Source organism: Sminthopsis crassicaudata, chromosome X, assembly GCF_048593235.1.
Source record: "Sminthopsis crassicaudata isolate SCR6 chromosome X, ASM4859323v1, whole genome shotgun sequence".
Taxonomy (NCBI): domain Eukaryota; kingdom Metazoa; phylum Chordata; class Mammalia; order Dasyuromorphia; family Dasyuridae; genus Sminthopsis; species Sminthopsis crassicaudata.
In genome coordinates this window covers 3,054,946-3,072,064 of record NC_133623.1, presented here as the reverse complement: position 1 = coordinate 3,072,064, position 17,119 = coordinate 3,054,946, and the positions used below count along the sequence as shown (strand labels likewise).

At 38.9% G+C, this 17,119-nt stretch overlaps 1 protein-coding gene across 4 annotated transcripts in view; it reads right to left on the bottom strand.

The window, feature by feature from the left end:
- The window catches only part of KIF4A (kinesin family member 4A), a 73,426-nt gene that overhangs the window by 51,493 nt on the left and 4,814 nt on the right, over positions 1-17,119 (bottom strand). For all 4 annotated transcript variants that reach the window (XM_074278157.1, XM_074278158.1, XM_074278159.1 and 1 more), the window contains exons 4-10: positions 14,462-14,652; positions 12,902-12,994; positions 9,300-9,466; positions 9,020-9,114; positions 1,660-1,776; positions 895-1,070; positions 113-174 (exon numbers count right to left, since the gene is read on the bottom strand). In XM_074278157.1, the coding sequence (XP_074134258.1) occupies positions 113-174; positions 895-1,070; positions 1,660-1,776; positions 9,020-9,114; positions 9,300-9,466; positions 12,902-12,994; positions 14,462-14,652 (901 nt within the window). The remainder of the gene's footprint in view (positions 1-112; positions 175-894; positions 1,071-1,659; positions 1,777-9,019; positions 9,115-9,299; positions 9,467-12,901; positions 12,995-14,461; positions 14,653-17,119) is intronic.

Sequence of the window (17,119 nt, the reverse complement as noted above, 5' to 3'; positions counted from 1 at the left end):
ACCAGCCAATTAGTATCATTGTACTTGTGCGGAGTAATGTCAGGAGCCCCAACTAGGAATGGAGGAGAAGCCACTGTTAGAATACACAATTTAACTAGTCCAGGACTCTTACTTGATAGACATGGGCAGGGTCCCTCCATGGGCTTGCAGCAACAAAACTTGCAGCTGCTGTACCTGAGAGAAATCAAAGAAATAACAGCCTGGTCAATTGAAAGCTATTTATCTCTTGGAAGTCAGATTAATTAATGATTAGGAACATTTTAATTTCACCCAATGCCTATTACATTTCTGACAATTTGGAGACATTTCAAAGGGGAAAAAAGTGAGTAAGATTTGGTTTTGGAGAATGAAGGAAAAGAAGGTCTGGAACAATGGTGATTCAAGTGACAGAATAATGAAGCAGGGAGGAAGAACTGAGTTTGTTTTTAGATAGTTCCTTCACTAAAATGAAAGAGTTAGATTGTTTTACCTCCAAGGACTCCTTCAGTTCTAACATTTTAAATCTATGATTAATAGATCCTTGGGAGGGGCCAAATGGTTATATACCCAATTAGGTTGGCTACTGCATGCTTAACCAAAAGCAAATACAGATTTCTGGTTCCCAGGTCCAGAAACTCTCTTCTGTGTCTTTGAGATATGCATGGTAGAAAATCTTTATCTTACTGTAGACTATTTCTATAGCTCCCTGAGATTAGGGCTGAAGTAATTTTTAGGGCATGATAAAAAGAAGAAATCCAGTAGGGATCCATGGATGTTTTTGAACTGACTAGACCATCTTAAGGAAATTTAACAAATAGGACTATGTCCCAGCACTAAATTAGTATTTCTTTAAATCCATAATGATAAATTGAGACAATAATACCAATGACTCCCATCAAATTCTGTCTCTAGTACCTGTTGCTTGAGATGATTAAGTTCAGCTGTCTGGGGATCGATGTTGACGATGGGTTTATTCTTGATTTTTCTTGCCCTGTCAGCATAGCGCAGTGTATTCACTGTTTCTTCTAGGTTGGAGTCTGCAGGACTCACACAGGCAATCATGAGAGTATGGCTATTACCACCTAGTGAGTCTGAAAGAGAACAATGTTCTGGTGTTGAAACCAAGTAAGGAATATGCAGAGAAAGCTGCCAATTTTGCTGGATGAATTCAAATCTGGAGGCTCTAAGAAATCATCCAGGCTTATGATGGAGATGTGGCGCTCCTGAGAAAGGCTGAGTTTTTTTACTTGTCCCCTAATCTTACTTGAAAAAGGGCTTCCTGCTGTTCTACAGCAGTCACTAAGGCCTAGTCTAACCATGTCAGTGTCACTTCTGTCATCAGACATTCTCAGGATGCCCCCTCTTGGTGAATTTTATGTTCTGTTTTTCTCTTGGTGAATTTTAAGCCAGCAAGGAATCCTGTCTGAACACCAACAGTCTCATAGGTACTGCTGAGCATTCTTTTTAGCCAAGAGTGTTCAGGACTGAGTGTGCCTGAGCCACCAAGCAAGCTTTCTCTTGACCCTGAAAGCTGCCTGCCATTCTTACTACCTTTTACCTGGTTACAGACCCATATCTAGCACAAATCACAATTTGAATCTTATCAGTTCCCAATCTCTCCCATTCCCAAATTATTAACCTAAGATTCCATCATTTTGTTTAGAGGGTACACGGCCTTACCTTGAAGCAGACGGGTTAACTTGGAATCTCTGTAGGGGATAAAGTTACTCTTTTTGTCATCTCCAAGTGCACTAATTACATTTCCCAGACATAGGAGCCCTCTGTTAATATTAATACCTAAGAGTAAGAAAAGAGAGAAATCAAAACTATGTTGACTTATCTAGCATTAGAATTCTTTTTTCCTAAAATGAGAAAAAGAACAGAGCCTTGAGAAACACTCAAAATTAAAGGCCTACTTAGTTCTCCAAGAAAACCAGGTGGAAATCTGGCACCAGGCATTTAATTCAATGGAGTTCAAAGAGTTTAATGAGTTGCTTAAGTTATTAATTAGCATACTATATAATCAAATTCACTGGTGTTTTTCACTCTTTTACCAAAGAAACAAAAGTAACCTAGTTTAGCCTAACAGGCTAACCCACATCTTGTCTCTCCCCTCTAATCTGCCCTACGCAAATAAAACTTCTTAATGTACCCTTAAAAATTTTTTCCAATAATATTTCATTTTCCAAATATATGTAAAGATAGTTTTCAGCATTTTCCAAAGACTTTGTGTTCCAAATTCCGCCCCAACCTCTCCCCAAGACAGCAAGTCACCTGATATAGTTAAATATCTGCAATCCTTTTAAACATAGTTCCATATTTGTCACATTGTGCAAAAGAAAGAAAAAATTTAAAAAGATGAAAATACTAGTCTTCAATCCATTAATGTATCCTTTTAATCATGTCAAAAACCATACTGAGGTCCCCAGTGCTTAGCAAATAAAGAGACGCCTTTGCCTGGCTTTTTAAGGCTCTCTTATAAGCTAGCTGCAATCTCTCCAATCGTCCCCACCTTTTTGGTCTTTGGAGGCTCTCTCTACATAGAGCTAAGCTAAACTAGTCACCGTGAATCCCATCTCTGCAGACCTCAGTCTTCTCATGCTGCTAAAGGCTCCCCTCTCTGTCTGTTCACTCTGTTCCCACTTGGGAACGATCTATCTCAACTCTTAATAGCACCTCAAAGATCTACTATCTATTGAGTACATTATTCAGGGTATCTCAAAAGTTTTAGTGAAGTTCTAAGACTTTGAGGATAATTTGTACCAGTGAGTCAAACTCAAATAGAAATAGAGGATCACCCAAACCATATATAAGGATCCTTGCAAGTTGCATGTTGACTTAGAAAATCAAAAATTATAATTTGCAATGTTTTAATTTACTCTTTATTTTCATTTTGCTTCACTTATTGTCATCCAACAGCTGGGTACGGGAAGAGGCAAGAATCTGCTTGCTTTAAGTCTCTCCCTACCAATCCATCTTCAATTTAATTATCAAAGTGATTTGCCTAAAGCACAGGTCCCATCATACCACTCCTCTACTCAATAAACTCCAGTGTCTCCCTGTTATCCCCGAGATCAAACACAAAACACCATGTTTGACATTCAAAGCCTTCATAACGTAGCTTCCTCCTCCTACCTTTCCAGTCTTTTTATACCTCACTCCATGGAACACATTCTTTGATCCAGTGACACAGACCTCCTGATTGGTCTAGATTTAAGACTCCATTTCAAGGCTCTGGGCATTTGCTCTGGCTATCTCCCAAGCAAGTCTTCAATGCTCTCTCTCCTCACTCCAACTACTGATTTCCCTGGATTTCTTTTGGTCCCAACTAAGATCCTACTTTCTACAGGAAGCCTTAATTCCAGGCCCTTCCCTGTTCATTTCCTATTTATCCTGTCTAGAACTTGCTTTGTATTTCTGTTTGTTGGCTCCCTTTGAAGGCAGGGACTATCTTTTGAGATTTTTTTGTATCCCCGGGGCTTAGTAAAGAGCATGGCACATAATAGGTGCTTAATAAATGTTATATTAATTGCCTGATTATTTTGTTAAATATTTCCCAATTACATTTTAATTCGGTTCCTGGCAGGACATTCCAGGAGTAAACTTTTTAAAAAATGTTTTATTTTGGAAGCAACTGGGATTGTGACTTGCCTATGGTCACACAGATATAAGGGTCTGAGACCAGATCCTCTAGATTCCAGAGCCTGTGCTCTAGGCTACTGCCCCTGAGCAAAGTGTAAGTTTATTAAAGATTGTTACCTAAAATTAGAATGAATTGCCTCTAGAGATGGTTGGCTCACCCTCCTTGGAGGTCTTCAAGCAGAGGCTGGTATGTTAAGGTGTCAATTCCTCTGGTGTATAGATTGCCTTAGATGGACACTGAGGCTATGTTTTATTTAACTTTATGTCTCCCTTAGCATCTCCATGGACACAGTGCCCTATACAGAGTACGCAGCCTATAAATGTTTCTTGAAATAGTTTCTAATATGAAAAATGTAATTGTCTTTTCTCATCATTTTATTCTGAAAAGAATTATCTATAATTTACACTTCATTTCATAGGATTTAAATTTTTGTTTTTAAACACAGAAAAGGATATGGACAGTCATGGTAGCCTTGGGTCTGGCTAAAATATTTGCTTTCCCATTATTATTATTTTGTAATGGAATAGATTGCCATGTTTATCCCTTCCATTTCCAATACTCTTAATCTCTCATTTCTTTTCTTCTCTCCTGGCTTCTTTCCTTTTGACCTCAAATGTATAACTATCTTCCCCCTTTCCTAATTTGGAAGGAGATGGTCCCCCTATGATTAGGAGGACCACTCCCTCTAGCCATCTATTCTTCCAGGCGGGTGCTGTAGACTAAGCATTTCCTCCTTATCTCTACCAAAATGTGAGTTTCATCTCTGTTCCTTAACTGAAGAACCTAAAACTATCTAATCTCATCTCTTTCTCAATAGACTCTCTAACTCTGCCTGGACCAATTTCTCAATGGTTAATATAATCCTAAACTGACGTACAAATGCCATTCTCCACGCTCCCCATTTCCTCAAGCCTTATCTACCTCAGCCATACTTCCCCAATGTGCCCCTCCAGCTCCTAAAGCTTATTCCACCGTGCTCTCTAGAATGCCTGCTCCAGAATTAATAAATTTCCTTTTATCTTAAACCTCTTTCTGTCTTTTAACCCACAATTAGACATGGCTCTTGAGTGATAAACACTGCTTCTCAGTATCTCCTTTCCAAGAGTGGCTGATTTCATATCCATCCCTCAACTCAATGGTTATGAAGAAAGAGTTAAAAATAGTCCCAGCTCTGCTGTTACCACTTTCAGATCCTCCCTTAACCACCTACACTAATTAACTTCTTTTCCTTTTAGATTTATGCTATCCAAATTTATTACCCAATCCAAACCCCTATGGTTATCTATAGCTCCCCATGACTTCCTATCTTCACACTAAGAAATTCCAACATACATATTGATAAGCTCTTCAAATAACCTAACAACTAAGTTTCTCAATCCATTCCCATGATTTATTCCCGTACTCCACCTCAGTTACACATAGACTCGGTCACCCTTGACCTTGACAACATTATATTGATGTCTCCAAGATTCCTTCTTTTGAACACAATCTTTTATCACTCCATTTTCCCTATTCCTTATGAACTCTAATTCTGTTACTATCTCTCTCAAATCCTTCCTTTTCCAAACTTCTCTATCACTATCATCCCTTCAGTCCCTAGACCTGCAATTTCAGTGTTATCCTTTACTCCCCACTCATCTCGGATTCAATTCTATCTTCATGACGTGTCATGTTGCTCCCTCCTCTCTACTGATACAGTCACAACCCCAATTCAGGTCATCATCACCCATCTCTCATCTGGACTACTGAAGTAGCCCTCTAACTGGTACTCCTGTCTTAGATTTCTCACCACTCCAACCCATCCTCCAATCAGCTGCCAAGGTGCTTTTTCCAAACTGCAGGACTGACTATCACCCCTTGACACCCTGTCCAGAAGTTCCAATGGTTGCCTATTACCTCCAAGATAAAATATAAACTCCTCTGTTCTTATACATTACTCCCCTCCATGATCTAGTGACATTGGCCTTTTTGCTGTTCCTTGAACACAACCCTCCCATCTCTCCCACCTCCAAGGCTTTGTTCTTAGTCTCCCTGACTTTCTTCAAGATTCAGCTCAAAATCTACTCTTTTCTCTGAATTACTAACATCTTTCCCTTTCAGGTTATCTTCTATCTTCTCTGCGTATCTTGGATGTATCTAAACATCTATATATTGTCTTCATCGTTAGAATATGTGCTCCTTGACAGCAGGTACTGTGGGAAGCTGTATCCTCAGTGCTTAGCACAATGCCTAGCACATAGCGTTGAATAAATATGTGCCGGCTAATCTTACTGAAACAGGACACAGCTGACCACTCTGCCCTTCTTGAAGTGTTTCTCTACTCTACAACACTGCATTCATATGATTCTCTTCCCTCATGAATTATTTCTGTTTATACCAATTACTCTAAGGCTCTATCCTTGTTTTTCTGCTAATTCTGAGAACTCATCTATTGTCAAAGTTTTATTTCAAAATGCTGATCATTCCTCCATCTAGCCCTCCATCCCTGCCCTTTCACCTGAACTATAATTAACTATATAAGCCAGTTCTAGCTGTCTCCCCATTACTTTACCTCAAAAGTCATCCCCCCTCCCTTTTATCTGACTCTGGTTCCCTCACCCAGGAAATTATCCTTTTCCAATTTTCCTTTGTCAGTGTCATCAATTTTTTCTCAGCTAGTCAAAATTAGTCATATGTGACTGTCATTCCTCAGATCCAGCCAGTCAAGTTCTATGGATTCTTCTTTCCAGATGTATCAATTCCTTAGTTCTCATTCCTTCCACTACCGGCCCTTAGCACCTCATGTCTAGATTACAGCAACCTTCAAGTTAACCTCTGTGCTTCCATGTCTTTCTCCCTGCCCATGCCATGAATCCTTCCTAATCAGTGCTGCCAAACGAATATTTCTTTAAATCACTTTTAGGCCATTCCTTTGTTTACAAATCTACAGAGACTCCTGGTTTCCTGCTGCATCAAGCCCAAATTCCTCTAAGCATTTTGGAAAGTTTTCTATAACTTGACACCAGATTATGTCACTTCTTATTACTGTCTACATGTTCCCATTGCTCCAGTGGAGTCAGTTTCTACCTGATTCTTTGAGAATGCTCTATTAATCCCCCTCTCACTATCTTGGCTCGTGGTTTTCCCATTATCTATCTAAATTCGTTTCTATTATGTGCCTGTCAGTGTTCTCTTCCATCATTAATCCCTTTTCAACTATTTAAACTTAGACTAATATTCTTTTCTGAACTCCCATATCTTGAATCTGAGATAAGGTAATTGGTCTAATTTTAAAAACAAATATACTAGAACTTATCTCTCAAACTCAAAAGTTCCATCTTTAGAAAAAATAAAAACTTGTTTGTTTACAATATCCCCAAAGCAACTAACATTCAAGAAAAAAATTATCCAATGTGGGCATTCAAAAAATTACTGCTTCTTGAATATTACAGCAAGCACACTGTCAGAAAAAAGGAGAAGCTTTTCAGATCCCACTTTCTGAGTCACCCATGGGATTTCAGGCAATTTTGTCTGCTCCTACAAAAGTATAGAACTTATTTCCCACTAAGGCCTAGTGGGCCACTTGAGGAGATACAGAGGGAAACTAATCCAAGGTCTATATGTGTTTTGAGTTTTTTGGGGGAGAAGAAATTTTTAAAAAGGTCATTCTAAATGCTTTTTAGAAGAGGTCATATACCACTTTATTCAATTAAGTATAGATAATAATAAGATATTCTGGTTCTGTCCTACCAGTCATTACAAATTTGTTGAACTGAAGTTAAAGAGGATAACTAGGAGAGATGGGAAAGCAGCAATAGCAAATACACAACTCATTGTGAGGCTGCAGCCAAAGAGAGTTAACATTTTGTGTCTATCATTAAGAACACCGTTAACAAAATAGAAAATTATGTTCTACCCTTGTATAAGACTACTATATTCAGAATTCTATTATGTAGAACAAGTAAAACTACAACCAGTAGGTGGCCACTATGGTGACCATGACCACAATGGATATAGGAATGCCTCACTTGCCTGCTGGTGAATGTTTGCCACAAGTCACTACTCCAATCCATCCTCTAGTCAGCCACTAAAGTGATTTTTTTCAACAAGCTCAGGAGGCTCCAGAATCAAATATAAAATCCTCTGGCATTCAAAGCCCTTTATAACCTAGCCCTCCTCCTACATTTTGTCTTTCTTATATTTTATACCTTACTCATACTCTCGACAGTTCTTACTGTTCCAGGGAACAATATACTTTGCTTCTTGAGTCTCAACATTTCCTCTGGCAATACCCAACGCCTGAAATGCTCCTCCTGCTCATCTCTATCTATTGGCTTCCCTGGCTTCCTTTAATCCCAAGTAAAATCCACCCCCCCTCCTTTGACAGGAAGCCTTTATTACCCCCTCATAATTCTAGGGCCTTCCTTCTTTTAATCATTTCTGATTTGTCTTGTACACAGATTGTTCGTGCATCTTTGTTTGCTCGTTTTCTTCTCCATGAGATGGTGGGCTCCTTGAGGACATCTTTTGCCTTTTTGGTAGACTCAGAACATTGTACAACGGCTGACATATAGCAGGTGCTTAGTGAATGTTTCTTGACTGACAGGAAAATCTAGAGATCCAAGATCCCTGGTATCCAGTTCCAGGATGCCATAGTTGACCTTGAAGATACAGTACTCTGAAACTCAGAGATCTGGGGAGAGTGAGGGTGGCGTGAAACCTTATCTTCTCCTCCTCCAAAGAGGGCCACTCAAACTTTTTTTTTTTTAATTGAAGGGAAAATACTGTCTTTGTTTCAGTATAGGTTTAATAAACCTTATTGTGTAAGTCATATTGAACTATGAAACATAGACTATTTTTAATGATTACCTCTGCTAAGATCTGGAAAGTCAGTATCAAAAGGCAGCGATAGCCCTGGACTCCAACAGTCTAAGACACAAAGCTTGGTAGTAGGCTGGATTTCAGTCTGTAATACATACCAGAGGCCAAAGGCCAAAGGGGATAGCTGCTTAGGACTAATTAAAATAACCTCTAGTTTTAGGGGAGTCAGAACAGACAGAAGAGAACAGAAAGAAACATGGATAAGCATTTGAAAAGCGTGGACAAGTTTTAAAGTAATGTATGGAATTTATATATATTTAAAAAGTATTAATGAAATGTAGACGGTTTCACATACCATCTTCTCTTTATGTTCTGTTTTATAGGTGGAAATTAGGGTTTTAAGTTCAAAATTTAAAATTTTAGCAAGTATCTTCAAGCAGTCTTGGTCTGCCCTTCTTTGTCAATCAATTAGTATCTCCTATCAACTTACTCCCAATTTCCTAAAACTGCCACCTCTTAGGTTTAATGTGGGTATAAATGAAATTGATTTAAGGCTCTATGGCTTTCATCTCCAATAATGATGTTAAATGTTCTTACCTTCTTTTAGACGGTCTCCTTCAGCTTTTGTTTTCTTCTGCCTTTCAGAACCAGCCAAGTCTACAAGATGCAGCTTAGATCGAAAGACACTAGTCCTGTGATAAAGGAAGTGATGACTAAGTAGAACCAGTATTTAAACCTACTATAAAGAATCAAACATCAAAGCTAACTTCTAAAATCTTAAAAACAGTTGAGGTGTTACGCCAATTCAATCAGAGCAATTTCAGCTTCAGAAGAGTTAACACGTGAGAAATATTGACTATAAATATTATAAACATACTTGTCACTTTTCTTTTTCTGTTCTACAGAGATGGTGAAGATGGCATGAGATCGGGAAGACTGGGAGTTCATAGCTGTGGAGGCCACAGTCCTACAGTTGTTGCCCTGCTCCAAGCAGGACACCATGTCCATGGCAAGCGAAACAATCTTTTCGGTGAGTCCAATGATCTAATTCAAAAGGAGAGAAAATTTCCCATAACTCAAGTGCCTGACCAAAGATAGAGTTATTGAAGGGAAAGTACTGTCTTTGTCTTAGTATAGGTTTAATAAACCTTATTGTGTAAGTCATATTGAAAACTATGAAACATAGACTATTTTTAATGATTACCTCTGCTAAGGTCTGGAAAGTCAGTATCAAAAGGCAGCGATAGCCCTGGACTCCAACAGTCTAAGATACAAAGCTTGGTAGTAGGCTGGATTTCAGTCTGTAATACATACCAGAGGCCAAAGGCCAAAGGGGATAGCTGCTTAGGACTAACTAAAATAACCTCTAGTTTTAGGGGAGTCTTGATTGAACACTCCCCTGTGTTAGGATTACTAGGTGAGAACTCCACACCTTAAGACAAAATATGCAGTACAATTATCTCTTTTCCAACTTCTCCCTATTTGGTCCCACACCCCTTCCTGTATTCTCCTCAATTTTATCATGGGATGACGTAGTAGGAAGAGCAATGGACTGGGAAGTTGGGAACTTGGGTTCCAGTCCAAAATCTGCTAGGAGTTAAGTTGTACAACTGTGGGCAGATCTTTTCTCTGGACCTCAATCCTCATCTCTGTAAAATGAAGGGATTGAACTAGATGACATTTAAGGTTCCTTCCAACTCTATGAAGTCTAATTTTATCATAATTCCTAATTCCTTATCTCCAGCTCTCATCTTCAACTGTGAGCTGAATATTTTGATTTCAAAGGCCTCTGTAGCTGCTTGCCAGGTTGACCTCCTTAAAGGCTTTAGCATTAAGACTAGAAGCTCCTTGAGGGCATCCAGTGCTTAACACAGTACCTGGGACATAGTAGGTGCTTAAAAAATGCTCATTGATTATCTGAGTACTTAGAATCTTGACTCAGAGGCTGATCTGACCCAAACTTAAACCTTTAAACCTTGCCCAAATATCTCTGGATTCTGAGTTTGTGAAGGTCCTTAGGAGAAAACTTTAGCCAAATCCATTCGAAAAACTAGAGAAGACCTGGGTGGGGGGAAAATGCAGAAATGGAATAAGCTGTCTTTGAATAGTTGGCATGTGGCATAGTCAGGTGCGGCAGCTCTATCCAGCTTCATTTTCTTAAAAGCCCTTGCCAACTCTTCATGAAGTCCAATGGCTACTGATGTTTTTGTGTCCAAATATGATAGTTCTGCTGTCAGCAACGACACTCGACTGCTACAACAAATCTGTTCTATTTTGTTGTCCTTCCATTTTCACTTATAAATTCTTGCGGGAGGATTTGGTTTAGTTGGGTCTCATGCCAAACTTTCTGCAAACTCATTTCCCCCACAGCTTCTTTATGTTATTTTGTGAAAGATTGTTTGTGATCATCTGTTATCTTTCTCTCTGAGGTTTTAGTTTCAAGTTTTAGAGTTATTCAAAATAGATGTTGCCTTCAACTATTATAAATCTGATGCCAAGCAGGAAGAAATGCTTTCTTTGCTGGCTAAAGTTGTGGGTTCTTTTTGACTGCATCCTTCTCAAGACTATTTAAGTCGTGTATACATATATTGTATTTAATTTATACTTTAACATATTTAACATGTATTGGTCAACCTGCCATCTGGGGGGAGGGGAAAAATTAGAACAAAAGGTTTGGCAATTGTCAATGCTGTAAAATTACCCATGCATATATCTGGTAAATAAAAACTATTACAATAAAAAAAATAAAAATATCCAAAAAAAAGGACTATGTTAGTTAAAATACCCTATGAAATAATGGTCATCGGAGCAGGTTCAACTTTTATCTATTTTACAATTTTATACTGCTCAGTGTCAGCTCATTTAAATACACTGAAGCTGTTATAATGGCAGGTAGTATTTTCTTGTCTTTATCCTTTCTTCTAACTTGGTGCTGATTTGGACCTGTTTTAACTAGCCCAGGTTCAAACTACACAGATACCTGATTTTGAAATGATTCCCACAAATGTAACTAGTCCTTCATTATGTGTTATGAAATTGACTTTTTTTTTTTGGGGGGGGGGGGAGAGTGTTGTTTATTATTTGTCCTCTACCTACTATCTTCTGATTTAGAGGCAAACTTAGTTTGGAGGATCTTGTTACGTCCTTCATAGAATCTACTTCAGTCTCTGCAACAGACCTAGGCACAAAAGGCTACAAATACTTTTATTATTGGTCTTTCTTCTTATGCTTGATAAGAACAATGCAAATTGAGAGTCACCAAGTATTCCACAAAACAGAATTTTTTCTTGTCACCTTTCGGTACACAATGCAATCAACTCCACCCATTCTTTTGCCCAGTTCTCCAAGGAGAACTCAAATGGTCTTTCCATCTAGGAGGTCTTCTGATTTCATTTAGAGCAAGAATGTCAATGTTAACACAATCCAGTTCCTCCAGGAGCATTTCAAGGCATCAGTTGTTGGACAAAGAGCTCATGTTTAGAGCACCAACAAATAATTAATGGCCTATATATAAATGTCTAAAAAACGGGAATTTTTAGCACCCTTCGCCCCACTTTACGCCATTCTGCACTGCTGAAGGAGAAGGGGATCTCATACAAATATAGTTTTATCTGTTTTATGGGTTCATCATCTAGTGGTCAACCTGCTGGTGATGAGTCTTTCTATACCTAACTAGGCTATTCTAAGGATAGGAGGTATAGCCCGTCACAGGCACCATTCTCAAAGTGTTTTCATTTTGGTAGAAAATGTCAGTTTTGCTCCATTGGGGTCGAGTCTTTGTGAATCCAGGGTCACCTCCGTGTCATGATGAGGCAATGGAGTAGGATTTGTATAGTATACTCAAAAAAACTTTACATTCTCTTTGTCTAGAATGACCTCTTCTATCAACTATACTCATTTTTCAAAGGTCTAATTCATTACTGACTGCTCTAATCCTCACTGATCTCTTTTGAGTATTTATTGCTTATATAATACTAAGTAAAAGGCAATGATCTAAAGTCTTTCTTGTATGTCTGTCTTACCTCTCCAATTAGACTCTAAACTACCTAAGGGTAAGAAATATGACCTGTTTCTGTATTTCCTAAGGAAGTTCAACTCCCTAAGCTTCTGTATTCTAAACAACTCCTCAATGAATACTTTGCTATCAGTATGTATATGAATAGGAATGGGAATCCTTAAGAGAACACAGTGTGGCTTTCTCTCCTTCCTGCCTCCACCCCCCAAAAATTTTCATCCAGGAATATATTCAGGACACCCTGGCTTCAAAGGATATAGGGGCTATAAAAATCTTAAGGTATGATGTTCACGGTCATTTATATAAGTTCCTTAAGGGCAGGGACAGTTCCATTTTTTAAATTTATGTATCTCCAGTGCTTAGTACAATACCTTACACATAGTAGGCATATCCAAGTATCTGCTGAATTGAACCTTACCATTAGCACTTCCAAATATTTCTGTCACAAAGAGAAAGCAATTCACCTTTATGCCTTCCTTAGGATCTTCTCGTATATTTATTTGTGAGGATTTCTCTCGAGATGGGCATAGCAGGTCTAGAATCTCCTCATTGTAGATCTGTTACAAAAACAAGACAACAAAAGAAAACCATTAGAGCCACCTCTCTTTGCTGGGCATAGGTGGTGTTGTTGGGGATCCCTACTCCTGAGGAGGCTTGAAGCTGGCAAAACTCCTGAACTCAGGAGATCTGATATGCAATTTGCTAAGGTGACTACAGTAGGCCCAGCACTAAGAGAATAAGGATGGGCTAAAGTGGGGAACCAAACAGAGCAGGTCCAAAGATCCCATGGTGATCAATGGTGGCATCTGGCCAATACTTCCAGTCTTCTTCAAACAGGAAGATCTGGTCTCCAAAATAATTACAATAGCCTCAAACCCCAAAATCACATTCCAGAAATTTCATTTTTATACTAAAGGAGATTTCATAAGTTATATTACGATTTTTCCTTTATGGTCAAACAACAGGCGCGTGTGCACACACAAAAGAACAGAACTAAAAGGTGTCCCCAAATTCAGCAATTTGGTCTCGGCAGCTCCCACCTTCATTGCTGCTTTTATTTCACAGATACTTAAGAGATGTTAACAACACTCTCTCAACAGAAATTCAGCTAACTTGCTTTCAAGTATCAGGTCTTTGAATGCAGGGCTCATAGCCAAAGCACCTTAACCACACACTTAGATTAGTCAGAAAAGGGTATGGTAGTAAGATTTTTTAAAAGCTTAAGCAAGGAGCCTATACACTTTAAAAAAAATATTGTAATAACTATTTTAATACATCGATTTCCTTCATAATCATATGTATTTTACTCATTTAAGTAAAAACAATCATCTAAGAAAAGGTCCATTAGTTTCTTTTAAATCTTCTTCCACATGGCTTCCTCCTAGCCCATTTGTAAATCAAGCTTTCCATGAGAATCGAAAAAAATCTAACTCCTACTTTTTGAAGTAGGCAATCTTGTCTACAGCTGTTTTTTTCTTCCTATGAAAATGGCTATCTCATTTTCTGGAGTATATTAATGACATAGTGCTGAAATACATATGTTCAAGTTGTCTGGTTAGTATATGACTTCTCAATTTCTTTGCATTTATACATTGGCTCATAGATCTAGAGCTGGAAGGGCCCTTAAAGCCTCAGTTAAATGAAAAGAAAACTGAGACCCAGGGAGGCCAACTGACTTAGATAAGAATAAGCCTCAGAAGGCGGCTTTGAAGTCAAGTTCTCTAACTCTAGCTAGTGAGTGTTCTTTCCACTGTACTCCACTGCTTCCTCTTCTACCCCCACCCCCTCAGACACACAGCCATTATTAATGCAGGCCTCAGTTCATTTACCCAACTTACTAGGTTAACAGTGGGAATGATATTTACATAGCAGTAAACTGAAAGTTTGCAAAGAGCTTTGTATATGGCATCATTCGATCCTCACAACCACTCCAGCTAAATGTCTTAGTTGACGAAAGTAGAGTCTATCCTTTAATTCAATAGAGGTTGTTTTGAATTCAGAAAACTTGAAGTTATATCTCTTACCTCCAAGTAAGACACTTTCAGCGTGAATTCAAAATCTACCTTCTTATCCATTTCGGTGAAAAGTAGTTGTATTACCCGAGGGATGACTCCAACTGTCGGTTCATGCTCTTGAGCTGCAGTATATGCACCTCCCATTGAAAATGTTTTTCCCGAGCCAGTCTGTCCATAGGCCAGAACAGTTGCATTATACCCTAGGCAGAAGAACAGAGATTATACACTTTGTGGTTTTCAGAACCTTTTCATTCCAGAAATAACCTGGCCTATTTCAATTAGAAGCCAATAACTCTTATCATCACTTGGTCAGCCAAATGAAAATCAAGCAGTCTCAAAAACACTCAGATCTTTTACTCCTTGGATTAGAGTAATATGACTGTAATTAAGTTTCAGAAGCCATGAAAAATAGAAGCCTCGTATGAATTTGTTATTAATAATCCCCTTAGCTAAAAAGACAAATCCAAGTATATTTTGCTATCAGTTAAAAAGAATCCCTATGTACTAGACTGCAATTATCTAACCCAAAAAGCCAAACCACTTACTTCTGCCACAGTCAGAAATCTCCAGGGTAACTCGGGTGCAAAGCATAAACAAGCTTCCTCTGATCACCTGTTTCCTCCTCATACAAGCAGCCACTTGGGCTCCAATGTTACTAGGCCCTCCTAACTCTGCTAATGATCTTGGAGTCAGCTTTCTTTCACCAATCTGTATAACTACCCATGGAATGCAGAAGAAGAATCAGATAGCCCGAGTTGAAGACCCAAGTCTGCCACTCACTAACTGCAACCTTAATATAAAGGCCACCCCAACATGCTTGTTGTGATGAAAAAACAAACTGGTGATAATTGTATAAACATGTTTACATATATTGGATTTAACATAAAAAAAAAACAAATTAGTGTAATTTTAGGCTGCACCTGCATGTATCTGTGTGTAGGTGATGTTGCTTCTGTCCTTGGTCCTGCTAAAACCACACAGGAGCTACCGATTACTGTGTTAATGCCAGGAAGCTGCAGACTCTCCCAAGGTCTCGAGAGATGCCAGACTAACCTCCTCGTTTCTGTTTTAACAATTACTCCACTGGTCATTCAAGAGAAGGCAGAGATAATAGTTTGCCAGGATTTAGGAAAACATTTGACAAATTCTTTCCTTCTATTCCCTTAGACAAGACGTAGACTATTATACTGTTAATGGGAGTCTAAACTAAATGAATGGCCCTAAGAGATGCCATTAATACATCCCAATGCCATCTTGGAGCGGAGGGACCTAGGAATATGGGCTTGGCCCTGGGTTACCCAAGGTCTGAATGGCCAGCTTATCAAATACACAGATGACTCAAAAGTAGGCTAACAACGATCATAATAAAGGCCAACATTTAAAGTGAGCAAAGTACCTTGCATCCATTATCTCATTTGATCTTCACAGCAGGACTAGGAGGCAAGTACTATTATTATCTCCCTCTTACAGAAGAAAGTGTGGCAGAGAGAGAGAGAGAGGTGATTGTCACACAGCTTTAGTGCCATGGGATTGGAATTGAGGTCTCCTGGACTCCAGCAGACTGACCACTTAGCTGTACCCTCACAGCATGTCTGTAGCACTTTAAGGTTTCCAACATGTCTCACATATATGAACTCATTTGATCTTTATGATGCCGATGAAAAATCATGGAAATGGAAGAAACTAAGGGCAGGGCTTGGAGTGACAGTTAACACTCTGGATGACAGTCAGAATCTGCTAAATTTTGAAAGGCTAGAATATTGAAGCAAACTCAATTTGAGATGAAATATGGACAAAAAATATGAAGCAGTCAGTGGGGAAGGAACTTGACTTGAATTTTGGAACACTAAGATTCAAATCAAACACTTAGGATCTAGATTTGTAATGCAGGCCATTCACTTAACCTTTCAAGCCCCAGTTTCCTAATCTGTAAAATCAAGAGCCTGGACTTGACCAACCCCTCAAAACTCTCTTCCAGTTCTAAAATAAGGATCCTCTAAAATTAGGAAGTAGTGGGAATAGACCGCAATTTGTATGAAAGAGCTGGAGATTTCAATGAACTACAACCTCAGAACAAGCCATTGATATAATATGGTGACCGCCCCCCAACAGGCTGCCCAGTGATGCAGAGTATCCAGAATCAGGAAGGTGACAGTCCCTCTGACTTTGGCCCTGCCCAGGCCCAGGGTTCCGATCTTTTCAAGGTACCACATTTTAGGCAGACAAACTGAGAAGTTAAAAAAATCTAAAGAATAGTGACCAGAACAAGAAAGAAGAATCTTCAGAATGTGTCAAGTGAGGGTTGGCAGAGGCAATTTGGGAGAATATAAAAGCTACCTTCAAATATCTGTGACTAGGCTTTGCTCCAGGAGACCGAACTTAAAGGAGTAACAACCTGGAGGCAGATCTGGGCAAAGAACTAACAATGAGAACTATTTCAGAATGGGCTGCCCCAAGAGGCAGCATTTCCTTCACACTGGAAGTCTTTAAGCAAAGGTGACATGAGATGATGTATTTTTGTCACATCTGGGCTAGACCAAATGGCTTCTGAGGTCCCTTCCAATTCTGAAATAGTCCCAATTCCCTCATTAACCAATATATGACTACAGTCAAACCATTTATTACCTTTGTGTGCCTCAGTTTTCCTACCTGTAAAAGGATGGGGTT